This window comes from Balaenoptera ricei, chromosome 16, assembly GCF_028023285.1.
Source record: "Balaenoptera ricei isolate mBalRic1 chromosome 16, mBalRic1.hap2, whole genome shotgun sequence".
Taxonomy (NCBI): Eukaryota; Metazoa; Chordata; class Mammalia; order Artiodactyla; family Balaenopteridae; genus Balaenoptera; species Balaenoptera ricei.
Genome location: NC_082654.1, coordinates 42369018 through 42388142, shown reverse-complemented (window position 1 = coordinate 42388142; position 19125 = coordinate 42369018). Strand labels below are relative to the sequence as shown.

The window sequence follows — 19125 nt, the reverse complement described above, 5'->3', positions numbered from 1 at the left end:
AAATGTTCTAATCATACTATTATGCTAAGTATATATATAAAGAATTTGCAATTGCAACAGAAACACTAAAGAGCTTTCTTTAAAAGTAACAACAACAAAACAAACAAACAAAAATACTGTCTTCTACACCTGTCTCATAGAAGGGCACCTTTTATGAATGTTTTCCTACTTTTCAAAGTTTAAAACTACATCATACCATTAGAAGTACCTTTAGAGAAAATTTCATGCATCACTCCAAATATCTGAAAGATGTATTTGGAGCAGCACAGGGTGTGTGACAGACTCTTTACTTGAGTAGAATGGCCTTTGGTAGAATGGGGTAGGTATCACACACATTAATATTGTATAGGAACTCTGGCAATTTCCTCTGGGGTGCCATTCTGAAGTGAGTGTAATGGAATTGAGGGGATGGAAGGCTGACAGTGGCAAACGGGTTGTGTGATATGAAGAGATGGAGTCAGTCTAGTCACTGTGTACCTCACCTGGTTTCAACAGAAGCACTAAACTCTTAATTGTGTTTGACAGGATATGAATGATTATCCTCCAGTATTTAGTAAACAGATCTACAAAGGGATGGTGGCTCCAGATGCCGTCAAGGGTACACCTATCACGACCGTTTATGCTGAAGATGCAGACCCTCCTGTAAGTAGAAGACGTTAACACCCTGAACTAAAGTGAGAAAAATCTGTAACACTTATAAATGACCCAGTTCCCAAGACAGTGCAGTGAGTCTGTGTGAGTTCCACTCTATTCACTCACATACATTTGATGTACTCTTGCCTGTTGCATCCACAGGTACAGACCATATTTCAAGCGATTATTATTGAACTTAGACAATTAGGGATATGGTTTTTGTTTTACTGGGATTCAACATTTACTATTTATCAATTTATCTAGTACTAATGATAAATATGTATAGAAAGAATTGTCTACATTTGTAATCAGTATCATTCAGGTTCTTTATTTAGAATATTGTAAGCTTAATTTAGCCTGGATAAGTTTTATCCTTAGGTATTTTACATTTTATTCATATTTTGTTAGCAAACACTAAATCAATATATGACATAATATTATATTGAATGTGTTAATTTTGGTAAACTAAAGTTGTATTGCTTTTAGAACATATTTAATAGATTCTTTTATTATCCAGAATTTCAGGGCATCTTTTGAGATGCCCTAAATTGTCTTTCAAGATAGAGGGTTCCTAATTAAAATATTATTTTAGCAGAAGTGAGGTAAATTTTCCTTAATATTGTTTCTTAATGTATTAAAAATAGCATATAAAACTAATAGTACCAGTATAAAAATGCTTTCTGTAAATAAGTTGAGGGTGTTATATTAACTATTTATTCTCATAATAGCTGATGATGAAGATTTGAATTTTTTACCTTGGGTGAGCTTGAAGTACAAGTCAGTGGCTGATATATTCTAGAAAAATGTTAAAAGTGTTAAATAAACCATTTTAGAAAAGTAAGAAAATAGAAAAAGACCTCAATTTTATAAGTGATTTAAAAGTTCAGTTTTGTGTTGCTAATATAAACAATATTTATGTAATGCTATTTATTTAATAAAATATGAATGGCAATCATAACATTTTTCAGCTTCAGTTGTGACAAGCCATATAAAGTCTTTTGTGACTATGACGTCTTGAAAAATAATGTTAACATGAAAGCAATGACCTTTCACTCAGAAGTTCCTTTTCTCAAGTGTGTCAAAATGTCTTTGAAACTGATTTATTGCATCTTGGGAAATACGACAGGCAAAATTTCATAGCCTTGAACATACCAGTAGAGATGGTGGATGTGAAATTGGTGTTTTGTCTGCTTTCTAAGTAAACTGTCAGAGGTACAAAATACTTTGAAATTAGGACTACAATTCAGTTCTATTCAAGATGTGTTTTGAGCACCAACTCCATAGTAATCACTGTGCTAACCAGGTTTTGCTCTCCAGAAACTGACACTCTCATAGGAAAAGCAGAACTGCACATAGAAGCTAAAAAGCACTGTATTGAATGAGCGTACATGTAGGGGAGGAAGGCTTTTCCTTTCTTCCCCTCTAGGTTCTCTGGCTGGTCTAATAATTAAATTGACATAAGACAAATTAACAGGAGAAAAACAAATTTAAATTTGTACGAGAGCTCATAAAAATATGATGCTCAAAGAAGTGACTAAAGCAGGCAGCCTTTATGCCTTTTAGACCAAGAAACAATACATTTGTGAAGAACCGACAAGATGAAGGGGTTTGGGCTTGGGGTAGTATTTTAGTAAAGAAGTAACAAGGTTTGCTTACACGGCCTTCTTGTCTTTGAATTCCCTATCTCTGGTAGTAAGGATTTCTCTCTTTCTCCTGGGGCAGGCAGGATACCTTTCACATGGGAGATTTATTTCCTGCTTTCAGGGGGACAAAGAGGAGTCAGAGTGTCCATCTTATACTGACTGTTTCTTAAATAACTTTAATTCAAAATAATCAGTATGCCCAAGTGGCATATTTTGGGCAGACTGCCATGAACCCTGTCATAAGCAAATACAGCATCTTAAAATACTAATATTTCTAAGAAATTTTCATTAGCACAGAATTTAAGATAGTGTTAAGCTTAATGACACTAATGATGAGAGACTAAAAGTAGGCCTGCTGTTTTCCTATGTGGGATAGGCCTCAAAGTCTTAGGATGGATGGCAATATCCTCACTTCACATGTGACACCGTGACCTTAGTACCTGGTTTGACATTCAGTCACTGCACTGATGTGAAAGAAGCTGTCTTTGTCTGTTGTCTGTTTTCTAAATCAGTTATATTACTTCTCTACAGTATTTACCTAGAGAGAAGGCCTCCTTTTTACTCCCTAAGCCCGTTTACAGAAACTTAACAGGCTCAAATGCCGTATTTCTTTGGAAGAAGCTCTTAGGTTTGCATTCCTAATAGTATTTTTTTTTAACATTTAATGTCTAATGCTGGCTTTTCAGTATATGAAAGGTGGATGCCAGTCATTCAACTGGAATACTGAGCATGCTTATTTCAGCTAACAAATACAAATTTTATCAGACTCAGTTTCAATCCTTGAAACACTAGCAATCCTTTGGCATAACTCGTATTCAGCATTGAGTTTTCCATCATTTCTGCAAATTGTGTCCCTTAAATTAGCATAGTTACAATTTGGGTGCACCTACATCAATCTGAAATAAAAGCTCAATTCCATGAAATTTTTAAGAAAATAAAAATTATACAACTTTCAAAATGTTATGACTGAGTTCACTTTTATTATTTTATGTAAGTACCATAAATCAAAATAAGTATTTTTTGGATGAGCTTGCCAAGTGTTTTCTATTCTGTTACTATTATAAATATGTATTAATTAGAAGAAGATAGTTTCAATTTCATATCCTTCAGGGCTCTTATGTCAGTTCCACTACTTAGGGCTGTGAATATCTATGGGTAACACTATGTTTATTTAATGGTCTCTCTTCCAAACTAGAAGGTAATGTCCTTGAGGGCAAGAATCCAGACTTATTCCAGTTTGTTTTCCCACATCTAATTATGTTTGGTACTTAGTAGCAAATGCTTGTTGAATAACTGAATAAATGAATAAATAAGCAGTTATTTCTATGCTCTTTAGAATTGTCAAAATGTGCCAGATCTTCAGAAATTTAGTTATTTGTGACCCTGGGCAAGTTTCTTACTGTCTCCAAGCCTAAGTATGGCCATTTGAGGGCTGTAAGAATTAACTGGAGTGATATATATATATAATGCTTAGCGCTGCTTCTGTTCTCTCATATAAGTAGGTATTGTTACAATCCTGCAATAATAATGTGCATCTCTAGAGGTTGGTCACATCTTTTTCAAGGCATCATGTTTCTTGTGAATGAAATGAGAACCACCTATTTTAAACTAGAAAATTGCAACCACAAAATATCAGATGGAGAAATGGGTAAGGTCTTAAAGCCAGAGAGAACATTCTTGCCAAACATAAATTAAGAATTATAAAATGCATGTTTTGTAAACCTAAAGTGATCTAGAGGGAGAAAAACATCTTCCAGGGATTTTTTTCCCCCTGAATTAAAGCTATTAGGACTTTCCTTTTCTGCCTTGCCTTTGTGACAGCATTGACATTATGTAGTTCACCGGAGACGTGTATAGTGAATGACTGATCATTTTGGATATTAAAAATTGCTAACCTTTTCTTTCTGCTCACTAGAGACTTCTCACTCCAAACTTTCACAAAACAAAACTGCAAGTATAATTTTCCATTTGCATATTTTTATTCTTTCTGAAGCTGTGGCCAAACCCCATGATACAAGAGGTCTCTTTGTGGGCAGGGTAAATGCCTCACAGAATAGTGTCCTTCGTGAGCATGTAGATGTGGAAAAATTTGGATAAATAAATGAAGCTTACATTTTGCTAATTTCCAAGAAGTTATGAGGAACCCACGGAGGAATACCTTCTCATTGTTGTGTCATTCTTTCCATTTAATGCATTTGAGGAATTTATAAGATTCTTGTTTAAAGTAAGTCAGTAGTTGGAGCATGTTTAATATTAGCAATTTTAACAAACTTTCTTATTTGCATATATTCATGTGAGAAATACTTATATATTGAAGACTTCTTTTTTAGGTTTCAGTATCAATCTATGAAGTGAATATGCTCCATGAAAAAGATCTTGTAAGTTCTCAATAGTAACTGGCTTTAAACATCAATGAGTATTCTCACTACACTTTTTTTTTCAGAAAGTATTTTCATAAAGGCATAATAATTGCAGCTGTGAGGTAATTTTTTTCCCCTCTGCTGAGATTTTGAGAGCTATACTATCCTTTCAGAGTTCAGACAAGCTACCTGAGGAATTATTTTTAAAATGATTTCACAGGTGGCTTTAACATCCTTTTTCTGTCGTTTGAGGACACTTTTGTTGATCTCTAGAGAGTAAAAAAGATGGTCAGTTTTTCTTTTCTATGATACATGACTTAAAATGTCATGATGTCACCAAATAATGCAAGGTAATTATGGCGATCTTCTCAAAATGCTTAACCCTCTGCCTAGTCATTCTGTCGCAATCTATGAGCAGAGGGCATAACAGTAGAATTAAAACAGCAATTGTCTTTATCCATGATTTGCTGTTTGCTTTGTGTGCAATAGTTAAAACTGTTCAGGGCTAGGAGTGTTGTAAGATTGTATTTTTATCTCCAGATAATATGGCTGTTCTGTATCATTTTCCATTGATATATCTGCAGATCTTGTTTTCATCACTCATCACATACTGGTTTGTGTTGTTTTGCTCTATTGATTTAGGTTATTGCTAGCAATGTAGCGTAAACTCTTGTTTTAAAGATCAGTGCCTAATAACCACATTTGCTGACCCTGGAGCATGTGGGGGAATGTACGCAGCTCAGTGGGTTTTTTCCTTCACATCAAAGCTGTTAGGGAAATAATCAAGAACTATTTTCATGAATCATGTCTGCTTGTGAATATTGAAATGAGGTAGCCCAGCCTGAGTCCCTTTGGTCTCGCATGCTTAATTAGAAAAAATTCACACAATGCAACAGTTGGGACTTGATCTTTAGAATGACAATGGGTTATAATTAGATTTGAAAGTGTAAATGAATACAAAAGACAAGGTTTTATGAGACAGTTTATACATGATTAATGTCTAGAAAAGGCTTATCTAAGTGTCTTAAAGAATCTGTGTCATTTTCTTTTGTTTTGTGGCTTATAGATTCTTTTCAAGCACAAATATACTGTTAACATTACTTGAGATCAATATTAGATTTAACTGTTTCAGATGCAAATATTTTTCTTCTAATTCAGAAACTGCAATGCCTACCAGGGCTAACAAGGTGTTTTTCTTTTAAGCAGTAATGTCTATAAAATTTAGGGTTTTTTTAACCTTTACAAAAGTGTCATCCAGTGATATATCTTTTTTTTTTTTTGGTGAGAATAAACCTCATGGGATTAGGATCCCAATACATTGCAACAAGAGAGGTTTCCAAGGGAATTGAGTGAAATATAACAAGCTCCTTCTGGGGCTCACTCATAGGTCTCCCTTATGGCTTAAATAATGTGCTTTATTTTGAATTTCTTGCCAGAGGAAATGGGAAGAGACGCTCTGAAAGAGTATCTTGGCTTCTTATAATCTGGATTCTTGGCTTTAACACCCTCAAAGCCATCCTACTGTTATCTTCAGGTCTTATCATTACCCACTTCACAGTTCTTCCGTATCCTTGAATACGTGGGCAGTAGACCAGCGGTCAAACATGTGCTTGGTGCAACATAGACACTTCGTAATACTGTTGAATCAATCAGCCAATAAGAAAACATTTATGGTGGACTTAACAATAAGAATATAACACGATAGAGCCATGATATTGTGTAAGAAAGGTGCCAAGAATAGGCAAGTGAATGTGTCCTGGTGTAGTCTGAGCCTGCTTTGGACAGGAACTCAACTTTTTCAGAGTGTAGGAGATTCATTTATGTGAGGGTAGAAGAAACTAGCAGAGGAAATATATTCAAAAATTACAGAGTCGAAAATATTCATCATGTGTTCATAAATTTGAGTACCATGATTTGAACTATGTCTGATTCAGTTAATATTAGCTACTTCTTGTAGCTACAATCATTTGTAGATGGGAAATGCAACAGATATGGTTTTACAAACCCATTTTATTATACAGAAAATGGAAGCTTACTAAAGACTTACAAACAGGGCAATGACAAAATCAAAGCTACATATTAGAACATTTATTTCCTGTGATATGTAGTCCTCATTGGATGAGATAATAAATGAAAACCAGAAGATAAGTTAGCAGCTATAGCTTTCATTTAAGTATGAAAAAAACAAGGTGGACAATGGAAATGTAGAAAACAGAAATACTTAAAAGCCATTGAAATGGAAAAATTAATAGTGACTGAGCAGGATGGTTGAAGATCACAGACAATAAAAGCGCAATCAAAAGTGAATCGAGAGTTTCTAGCTGGAGTGATAAAGATATTCATGATCTTAGTTGATAGAAATAACATAGATAGAAAAGAAAGCTATTTAAGGAGAAAATAATGAGATCAAACTAGGACAAATTAAATTTTAAATGATTTCAAAATATCTAAGTGCAATCATCTATAGAATGATAGAAGTTGTCTGATTTCCTTCCCTGAGCAAGGAGGCTCAGAGGACTAAGTCAGGACATGACTAGTGAAGGAGTAATACTCACCAGATCTACCCAGGAATCATAGTGCCAGAGCTGGCAGGAAGCTTATCTCTTTCCCAGAGTTATAGGTTCCTCAAACTATACAAAGAACACATAGCATCTAGTTCTGACAGGAGGCTGGAGGCAGATGGCAGGATGGTGCCAAGATTCCTTTGCACAGATGAACAATATGAAGAAGTCCATGAAGAAGTCCTAAGGCAGATACTGGGTTGCCATAGCTGCTTTGATCTGATGCCAGGATGGATCATGTAGAAAACATTGGAGTAGGAGCACAGGAAAAAATGTGGAAGAGGAGACACCTAAATGCAAGCTGAAGCTATGAGAGTAAATAACATGCTCCAAGAGAGAAAGCATAATCAGATAAAATAAAAACTTGGAAATAAATCCTCAGGTTATGCCCTTTTGAGGATGGGCCAGGAGCTGAAGTGTGGAAAGAGTGAGAGAAAAGAAAGACTAAGAGCATAGAAGAGCAGTCTGCCAGTGACGTGGTTCAGAGGAAAAGAAGAAATTTTCAATGCAGAGAAAGAAAATAAATGGTAAAGGGTTTTTTTTGTTTTGTTTTGTTTTCTTTTTTTTTCCAGACAAGGCAAGGAGAGTGAAATCAAGCTAAGTGAAGGACCATTGTTCTGTTGATTAGAAACTCATGAGTAACCTTCATGGTAAATTGGCCTCTGCTCTCCTGCAGTTTGCTTACCCTTTTATTTTTCATGCGTCTGAGTTATTTTGGAGTGTAACATTTATATATACGTCATTTTTGTTTTTGTTTTTGAGACTATCAGTTTATTATTTACATTTTCTTTGAAGAATTACTTATGTGCATTCTCCATAAAAATTATTTATGGAATTTAAATTATATTTCTTGGACATGTTTACAACTATTTATATTTATTTCTGTATTTAAGTCTATATATGGTTTATGCCATTCCTTTCATATTCTGACTTACCCATTTTTAAGTTCTTCATTTTGCTGCATCCCTTGGTTTACTCTTATGTGTCTTCAATTTTTTAGAAATATATATACCATGTAAATTTTTATACATATGAAATTAATTTGCTTATACATAGAACATAAAACTTGACAAACAGAGTCTTGGGTTCAAACTTTTGCCCTTTAAAACCATACATAGGCTTTTCCACTATTTTCTGGGTTTTAACACTGTAGAAGTATTAGGCTATATATATTTTTTAATTTTTAGGTTTTGTTTGTTTGTTTCTGCTTATAAGACTCCCTATTCCAGAACTTAAATGTTTTCACTAGTAAATATTTAGATATTCCTTGCTCTGTATTAATGTGTCTGGTATATGAAGGCCCCTTGCAATCTGCAAACTTGTGTACATAGTTCATCAGCCCAGGAAAGATTTACATGGCTTCAACAGTAAGGGTTTTGGAGTGAGACTGGCTGGTTTCTACTCCTAAAGTTCCTACTGACTGTTCTTGTGGCCCTGGACAATTTGCTTAGTCACTCTGCTCCTTAGTTCTCACATTTGTAAAATGAGAACAAAAATAACATAAATGAAACTTTATACGCTTTGAACAGCAACTCTCCATCCCCCCCTTCCCCCAAGTAACCACAATTATATTCTTAGCTTTTTTCCGTTTATTTTAAATACCTCATCTAAATGGAATCATGCAGTTATGTGCCATTCTGTGACTGGCTTATTTCACTTAGCATAATATCCACAAGGTTCATCCATGTTGTCACAAATTGCAGAACTTTATTATTTTTTAAGGCTGCATAATATTCCATTGTATGTATATGACACATTTTCTTTATCTACTCATCCACTGTTGGACAGTTAGGTTATTTCCTTATCTTGGCTATTGTGAATAATGCTTCAATAAACATTGTAGTGCAAATACCTCTTCAAGATTCTGATTTCAATTATTTTTAGATATATGCCTAGAAGTGGGAAGTATCCTGTGAACTTCTAGCACAGCAGGATTTTATGAACACATAGCAATGAGAATGGAATGTAAGAACCTAATACTTAGTGAAAACAGTGAGAAAAAGAAAATAATACATTATGTAAAGTTAAAAAAAACCCAGAAAACAAAAATGCACACAATAACATCTACTAGGTTTTTGTACTAAAATGCTGCATAGTTAACAATACCAAAATACCACTCATTCACTCTAAAAAAGATTTATATTTTTATTCATGGATCTTTGAGGCAGCTAAGGATTGGCTGGCCTTGGTTTCGGGCTGAAGGTTGGGTTGGACTCATGTCAATTCCACATGCCTCCTCCTTCAGGAATACATGACTAAGTAGGTCTGCTCTTCACACAGTGAAGGACAGGAACACAAGAGAACTTTCCTAACCACATGATCACACGTAAAGCTTCTGGTTGTGTATCACAATTCTTCACATCCCACTGACCAAAGCAAGTCTCATGACCAAGAGCAAAGTCAATGGGGCATGAAGTAGAGGAAAAAGAAGTGGATATTGCTGAACAATGATACCACAACAGTCTAGTTAAAAAACACTCTTTAAATGCATTACAATGGTTTCCTTTGAAGGGAAAAGGAGGTTGAATTGAGGTGTGAGCATGAAAGGAGATAGGGAAATGAGAGGTAAATATACCTAGCAGATCCATTGATAAAAATGCTCCATAAACTGTGGATTATATTTAACTTAAATCTCTGTCCCTGTGATCCAAACAGAGTACATATTCCTCAATATTTATTGCATGTGTGTGCATCCAGTGTTACTTAAGCATACTGCATTAAGTATTGAGGATTAAAATTGTCATGAAGCCTTAGAACTGTAAACTTAAAGACATAGAAATTAATCAACATCAATCAAGTAAATAGAAATGACAAACTGAAAAGCTCTAAGAAGTATATCTTTAGGGTGCTGTAAAACCAGACAAGAGAGAGCCTGATTTTGTCTGGATTGTCAAGGAAGGAACGTTCTGGAAGAAATGACTCAGAGCTGAGGTCTGAAAGATAAGGAGGTGTTTCCAAGGCAAAGTGGCATGGCAGAAAGATTATTCCCTAAAGCGGAAGAAAGAAAAATAGGTTTCAAAAACCAAAAGAAAGCAATTTTTTCAGGAGGCTAGAGAGGTAAACCTGAGTCAGATCCTATGGACTCTGAAGGCATGAAAACAGTGCCAAGATTTCTTGTTTCATCATAAGAAAAATGGGAGGGTTTCAAGGCAGAGAAAACAAATAACTAATTACTAACACCAGTTCAGGTTCGTCCCTATATTTATGTTCCTTTGGTTTTGTGAGTTGTTTTTTGTGAGGAAAGTTGAATGTGTGCCCACTGTTATCTTTATAAATTTTTTTAAAAAAACTTACCTATATAAAGAACTTTTATAAGGATTATATTATTTGTTATTTGATGTCATTAGATTTTAGTTTATGTTTACCTTTGAAAAATGTGTTTCCCAAGAGAGATTGTGGTAAATAATCTTGCAGCAAATATTTCTTAGGATCTTTAATGGCTATGCTAATACCATATCTGCAGAAACTGAATTATACATAGACATTGCATTAAATCAGTGACATCTGTCATAAGGAATTTGCCTATAAGAGTGTTGACTCACTATGTTGTCAAAACATAGTAATCACTTCAGGTGTTAAAAATCAGGGAAAGGGAGAGAAAAAAGAAAAGCACAGGAGGATCTTTTCAGTGATTACATGGAGAGTTTGACCTGTAGTTTTTCTTTTTTTCTTTTTTTAACATCTTTATTGGAGTATAATTGCTTTACAATGTTGTGTTAGTTTCTGCTGTATAACAAAGTGAAACAGTTATATGTATACATATATCCCCATATCCCTTCCCTCTTGCGCCTCCCTCCCACCCTCCCTGTCCCACCCCTGTAGGTGGTCGCAAAGCACCAAGCTGATCTCCCTGTGCCATGCAGCTGCTTCCCACTAGCTATCTATTTTACATTTGGTAGTGCATAGACGTCAATGCTACTCTTTCACTTCATCCCAGCTTACCCTTCCCCCTCCCTGTGTCCTCAAGTCCATTCTCTACATCTGCATCTTTATTCCTGTCCTGCCCCTAGGTTCATCAGAACCATTTTTTTAGATTCCATTTTTTTTATATATATGCGTTAACATACGATATTTGTTTTTCTCTTTCTGACTTACTTCACTCTGTATGACAGACTCTAGGTCCATCCACCTCACTACAAATAACTCAATTTTGTTTCTTTTTATGGCTGAGTAATATTCCATTGTATATATGTGCCACATCTTCTTTATCCATTCATCTGTCGATGAACACTTAGGTTGCTTCCATGTCCTGGCTATTGTAAATACTGCTGCAATGAACATTGTGGTACATGTCTCTCTTCGAATTATGGTTTTCTCAGGATATATGCCCAGTAGTGGGATTGCTGGGTCATATGTTAGTTCTATTTTTAGTTTTTTAAGGAACCTCCATACTGTTCTCCCTAGTGGCTGTATCAATTTACATTCCCACCAACAGTGCAAGAAGGTTCCCTTTTCTCCATACTTTCTCCAGCATTTATGGTTTGTAGATTTTTTGATGATGGCCATTCTAACCGATGTGAGGTGATACCTCACTGTAGATTTGATTTGCATTTCTCCAATGTTGAATGATGTTGATCATCCTTTCATGTGCTTGCTGGCAATCTGAATATCTTCTTTGGAGAAATGTCTGTTTAGGTCTTCTGCCCATTTTTGGATTGGGTTGTTTTTTTGATATTCAGCTGCATGAGCTGCTTGTATATTTTGGAGATTAACCCTTTGTCAGTTGCTTCATTTGAAAATATTTTCTCCCATTCTGAGGGTTGATTTTTCTTCTTCTTTATGTTTTCCTTTGCTGTGCAAAAGCTTTTAACTTTCATTAGGTCCCATTTGTTTATTTTTGTTTTTATTTCCATTTCTCTAGGAGGTGGGTCACAAAGGATCATGCTGTGATGTATGTCAAGGAGTGTTCTGCCTATGTTTTCCTCTAAGAGTTTTATAGTGTCTGGTCTTACATTTAGGTCTTTAATCCATTTTGAGTTTATTTTTGTGTATGGTGTTAGGGAGTGTTCTAATTTCATTCTTTTACATGTAGCTGTCCAGTTTTCCCAGCACCACTTATTAAAGAGGCTGTCTCTTCTCCATTGTATATTTTTGCCTCCTTTGTCATAGATTAGTTGACCATAGGTGCGTGGGTTTATCTCTGGGCTTTCTATCCTGTACCATTGATCTATATTTCTGTTTTTGTGCCAATGCCATACTGTCTTGATTACTGTAGCTTTGTAGTATAGCCTGAAGTCCAGGGGCCTGATTCCTCTAGCTCCGTTTTTCTTTCTTAAGATTGCTTTGGCTAGTCGGGGTCTTTTGTGTTTCCAAATTGTAAAATTTTTGTTCTAGTTCTGTGAAAAATGCCATTGGTAGCTTGATAGGGATTGCATTGAATCTGTAGATTGCTTTTGACCTGTAGTTTTTCTTAGTCTCTTTTAAGGATACCTTAGCAGCTGGTTAAGATTCACTAAGAAGAAAAAAAAAAGAAAAAAAGAAAAAAAAAAAACCCCTAAGTTATTATGGCTGCAATAAACAATATAAAGCACTTTACAGTAATCCCTTCTGCTAAATCATACTTAGGCAATTTTGTGAATTACACTCTTACCAAATAAATCAGATTAGTTGCTTTCAAAGACATTGGCTAAAAGAATTTTGGAAACCACATCAGGGAGAAAAATCTTTGTGTACTTGAAAACAAATTACTTAATGTTTGTGTGTAATGATAATAATAGGTTTAGTATTCCCTGGTATAATGTGATTGCCATTATTATGAAGAAAATTATGTGGGTCTGAGTAAGTAATTTCTTGATAATTACGTATTTAAGAAAAATGACTAATTCAACATATCCCCTGATATTAAGGACTTAATTATTTTGGTCCATTATAGTCTCATTGAAATTCCCTGCGTTTGCAACTTTAGAACATCTTTCATACAGATCTGCAATTACCTTCTGTAGTAATTAATTACATTCTCACCATCATAAAGTCAAAACATATTGTGTTGAACACTCACTGTAAGAATAAAAATAAAAGGTATAAAAATTGAGTAATGAATAAATAATTGAGATTTTAAGGTTTTATTTTTTATATAAATTTACTTTTATTCTGATACATAAATTTTATCAGTCTGTATAAATATGTTACTTTAGATTTTAAAAATATAATGTAAGCACCAACATGACAGGGTTTTTGTCTGTCCTGTTCCCATCATCTAGAAAAATTACCTCATTCAGAATATCACTATATCACCATATTACTATATATGTGTTAAATACATGACTATTCCAGTAGCATTGTCTCATACTAATATTTATTGAGTTTTACACATGTCAAATTTAGTAGATAAAATGGCATCACAAAGTTGAAATCATGCCTTTCACATTTTGAAAACCATACAATATTTAAATAAGTCACATACTACCTCAAATCATATTTGGGAAGAAGCCTAATACATGAACAAACAAATTAATTAATTCATTTATTAATATGTGTCATAAATCATTTCCTTCCTGAGGGCAATTAAGGTTGGCAGACATCTCCAGAGTCCCTTAGAGCTATTGAATAATGTCACTAGTGCCGGCATCTGTGTGTAACTAGGAAAAATGATATTGTACAGCAGTTACTTAACTTTTTTTAAACCTCATTTCCATATAAGAATAATAAGACCATTTCACTGGATTAGTACCCAGGTTTAATGGAGAATGAAAGCACTTAGCCAATGCTAGGCACATAGATGTTAATTAATATCTCCTCCTCCTCATCCTTGCTTTCAGGGTGATGGCAAACATGCCTAACTTTGCATCCGGTTTGGTACAAGACTTATATACTCATCATGTGTAAACTTTAGGATGTCAATGTCTGCACTCATGAAGTAATTCTGGTGTCACCTATGACACTATAAAATTTGAGAATAAAGTTTTCATAAAAACACCATACTACTAAGGTCTTTACAATCCCCCCAAATAAATATGTGCATATTTTAATAAAGTTCTTTTCCCAAATTAGTAAGGTATTTTATTTAAATAGACATCTTTAATTTATTTCACTTCATAATGATACATATCTACTTTTATCTTTTTTTTTTCTCTGACTTCAAAGCTCTTCCTTTATTTATTTGTTGAAAGTGACCTGAATGAAGGAAGCCCTACTTTGCTTTCTTATTAGGGATGTTTTGGGGAAAATAACCAAAGAATGATTGCAACATGTTTTGCAAAGTAAAATATGCTAGTGAAGAACTGAGAGTATCGACCTGCTCCACAGGAATTGTGCACATGATGAACTTTTAGATTCACTAAACCACTTTCTCTGTTGTGTAATTCCTCCTCCTGTCACTGGCCTAAATATGCAGTGTCATCTATTATGTATGGTAACCTTTGTAGCTAGTTCTAATTCTACTGCTACTCAGATAAATTATGTTTAAAATTGAAGTCAATAATTTTTTTTTTGGCTGCTTTGGGGCTTCATTGCTGCACGTGGGCTTTCTCTAGTTGCAGCGAGTGGGGACTATTCTTCATTGCGGTGGCTTCTCTTGTGGAGCACGAGCTCTAGGTACTCGGGGATCAGTAGTTGCAGCACGCGGGCTTAGTAGTTGTGGTGCGCAGGCTCTAGATTGCAGGCTCAGTAGTTGTGTGGCACGGGCTTAGATCCATGGCATGTGGCATATCCGGGACCAGGGATCAAACCCATGTCCCCTGCATTGGCAGGTGGAATCTTTTTTTTTTTTTAAACATCTTCATCGGAGTATACCTGCTTTACAGTGTTGTATTAGTTTCTGCTGTATAAAAAAGTGAATCAGCTATATGCATACATATATCCCCATATCCCCTCCCTCTTGCGTCTGCCTCCCACCCTCCTTACCCCACCCCTCTGGGTGGTCGCAAAGCACCGAGCTGCTCTCCCTGTGCCATGCAGCTGCTTCCCACTAGCTATCTATTTTACAGTTGGTAGTGTATAGATGTAAATGCTACTCTTTCACTTTGTCTCAGCTTAACCTTCCCCCTCCCCGTATCCTCAAGTCCATTCTCTACGTCTGGGTCTTTATTGCTGTCCTGCCCAAAGGTTCATCAGAACCATTTTTTTTTTTTTTTTAGATTGCATATATATGTGTTGGCATATGGTATTTCTTTGGGTCTTTCTGACTTACTTCACTCTGTATGACAGACGCTAGGTCCATCCACCTCACTACAAATAACTCAATTCTGTTTCTTTTTATGGCTGAGTAATATTCCATTGTATATATGTGCCACATCTTTATCCATTCATCTGTCGATGGACACTTAGGTTGTTTCCATGTCCAGGCTATTGTAAATAGTGCTGCAATGAACATTGTGGTACATGACTCTTTTTGAAATATGGTTTTCTCAGGGTATATGCCCAGTAGTGGGATTGCTGGGTCATATGTTAGTTCTATTTTTAGTTTTTTCAGGAACCTCCATACTGTTCTCCATAGTGGCTGTACCAATTTACATTTCCACCAACCCAACAGTGCAAGAGAATACTCTTTTCTCCACACTCTCTCCAGCATTTATGGTTTGTAGATTTTTTGATGATGGACATTCTGACCAGTGGGAGGTGATACCTCATTCTAGTTTTGATTTGCATTTCTCTAATGATTAGTGATGTTAAGCATCTTTTCATGTGTTTGTTGGCAATCTGTATATCTTCTTTGGAGAAATGTCTATTTAGGTCTTCTGCCCATTTTTGGATTGGGTTGTTTGTTTTTTACATATTGAGCTGCATGAGCTGCTTCTATATTTTGGAGATTAATCCTTTGTCCATTGCTTCATTTGCAAATATTTTCTCCCACTCTGAGGGGTGTCTTTTGGTCTTGTTTATGGTTTCCTTTGCTGTGCAAAAGCTTTTAACTTTCATTAGGTCCCATTTGTTTATTTTTGTTTTTATTTCCATTTCTCTAGGAGGTGGGTCAAAAAGGATCTTGCAGTGATGTATGTCATAGAATGTTCTGCCTATGTTTTCCTCTAGGAGTTCTATACTGTCTAGCCTTACATTTAGGTCTTCAATCCATTTTGAGTTTATTTTTGTGTATGGTGTTAGGGAGTGTTCTAATTTCATTCTTTTACATGTAGCTGTCCAGTTTTCCCAGCACCACTTATTGAAGAGGCTGTCTTTTCTCCATTGGATTCTCTTGCCTCCTCTATCAAAGATAAGATGACCATTGCAGAGGCTGTCTTTTCTCCATTGGATACTCTTGCCTCCTTTATCAAAGATAAGATGACTGTAGGTCCGTGGGTTTACCTCTAGGCTTTCTATCCTGTTCCATTGATCTATATTTCTGTTTTTGTGCCAGTGCCATACTGTCTTGATTACTGTAGCTTTGTAGTATAGTCTGAAATCCAGGCACCTGATTCCTCCAGCTCCATTTTTCTTTCTCAAGATGGCTTTGGCTATTCGGGGTCTTTTGTGTTTCCATACAAATTGTGAAATTTTTTGTTCTAGTTCTGTGAAAAATGCCATTGGTAGTTTGATAGGGATTGCATTGAATATGTAGATTGCTTTGGATAGTATAGTCATTTGCACAATGTTGATTCTTCCAATCTAAGAACATGGTATTTCTCTCCATCTGTTTGTATCATCCTTAATTTCTTTCATCAGTGTCTTATAGTTTTCTGCACACAGGTCTTTTGTCGCCTTAGGTAGGTTTATTCCTAGGTATTTTATTCTTTTCCTTGCAATGGTAAATGGGATTGTTTCCTTAATTTCTCATTCAGATTTTTCGTCATTAGTGTATAGGCATGCAAGAGATTTCTGTGCATTAATGTTGTATCCTGCTACTCTACCAAATTCACTGATTAGATCTAGTAGTTTTCTGGTAGCATCTTTAGGATTCTCTATGTATAGTATCATGTCATCTGCAAACATTGACAGTTTTACTTCTTCTTTTCTGATTAGGATTCCTTTTATTCCTTTTTCTTTTCTGATTGCTGTGGCTAAAACTTCCAAAACTATGTTGAATAATAGTGGTGGGAGGGGACAACCTTGTCTCTTTCCTGATCTTAGTGGAAATCGTTTCAGGTTTTCACCATTGAGAACAATGTTGGCTGTGGGTTTGTCATATATGGCCTTATTATATTGAGGTAGGTTCCCTCTATGCCTACTTTCTGGAGAGTTTTTATCATAAATGGGTGTTGAATTCTGTCAAAAGCTTTTTCTGCATCTATTGAGATGACCATATGGTTTTTATCCTTCAATTTGTTAATATGGTGTATCACGTTGATTGATGTGCATATATTGAAGAATCCTTGCATTCCTGGGATAAACCCCACTTGATCATGGTGTATGATCCTTTTAATGTGCTGTTGGATTCTGTTTGCTAGTATTTTGTTGAGGATTTTTGGATCTATGTTCATCAGTGATATTGGCCTGTAGTTTTCTTTATTGGTAACATCTTAGTCTGGTTTTGGTATCAGGGTAATGGTGGCCTCGTAGAATGAGTTTCGGAGTGTTCCTCCCTCTGCTATATTTTGGAAGAGTTTGAGAAGGATAAGTGTTAGCTCTTCTCTAAATGTTTGATAGAATTCGCCTATGAAGCCATCTGGTCCTGGGCTTTAGTTTGTTGGAAGATTTTTAATCACAGTTTCAATTTCAGTGCTTGTGATTGTTCTGTTTATATTTTCTGTTTCTTCCTGGTTCAGTCTCAGAACGTTGTGCTTTCCTAAGAATTTGTCCATTTCTTCCAGGTTGTCCATTGTATTGGCATATAGTTGCTTATAGTAATCTTACATGATCCTTTGTATTTCAGCAGTGTTAGTTATTACTTCTTTTTCATTTCTAATTCTGTTGATTTGGGTCTTTTCCCTTTTTTGCTTGATGAGTCTGGCTAATGGTTTATCAATTTTGTTTATCTTCTCAAAGAACCAGGTTTTAGTTTTATTCATCTTTGCTATCGTTTCCTTCATTTCTTTTTCATTTATTTCTGATCTGATCTTTATGATTTCTTTCCTTCTGCTAACTTTGGGGTTTTTTTGTTATTCTTTCTCTAATTGCTTTAGGTGTAAGGTTAGGTTGTTTATTTGGGATGTTTCTTGATTCTTGAGGTAGGATTGTATAGCTATAAACTTCCCTCTTAGAACTGCTTTTGCTGAATCCCACAGGTTTTGGGTCGTTGTGTTTTCCTTGTCCTTTGTTTCTATGTATTTTTTGATTTCCTCGTTGATTTCCTCATTGAGCTCTTGATTATTTATTAGCGTATTGTTTAGCCTCCATGTGTTTGTAATTTTTACAGTTATTTTTCCTCTGATTGTTCTCTAGTCTCATATGTTGTGGTCGGAAAAGATACTTGATACGATTTCAGTTTTCTTAAATTTATGAAGGGTTGCTTTGTGACCCAAGATATGGTCTATCCTGGAGAATGTTCCATGAGCACTTGAGAGGAAAGTGTATTCTGTTGTTTTTTGATGGAATGTCCTATAAATATCAATTAAGTCCATCTTATTTAATGTGTCATTTAAAGCTTTTGTTTCCTTATTTATTTTCATTTTGGATGATCTGTCCACCGGTGAAAGTGGGGTGTTAAAGTCCCCTACTATTATTGTGTTACTGTCGATTTCCCCTTTTATGGCTGTTAGCATTTGTCTTATGTATTGAGGTGCTCCTATGTTGGGTGCCTAAATATTTACAATTGTTATATCTTCTTCTTGGATTGATCCCTTGATCATTACGTAGTGTCCTTCTTTGTCTCTTGTAATAGTCTTTATTTTAAAGTGTATTTTTTCTGATATGAGAATTGCTACTCCAGCTTTCTTTTGATTTCCATTTGCATGGAATATCCTTTTCCATCCCCTCACTTTCAGTCTGTATGTGTCCCTAGGTCTGAAGTGGGTCTCTTGTAGACAGCGTATATACAGGTCTTGTTTTTGTATCCATTCAGCCAGTCTATATCTTTTGCTTGGAGCATTTAATCCATTTACATTTAAGGTAATTATC

General features: G+C 35.3%; 1 protein-coding gene across 4 annotated transcripts in view; it reads left to right on the top strand.

Moving 5' to 3' along the window:
* Positions 1-19125, top strand: part of PCDH15 (protocadherin related 15) — a 748372-nt gene that overhangs the window by 584116 nt on the left and 145131 nt on the right. For all 4 annotated transcript variants that reach the window (XM_059899155.1, XM_059899157.1, XM_059899156.1 and 1 more), the window contains one exon: positions 526-642. In XM_059899155.1, coding sequence (XP_059755138.1) covers positions 526-642 — 117 coding nt within the window. The remainder of the gene's footprint in view (positions 1-525; positions 643-19125) is intronic.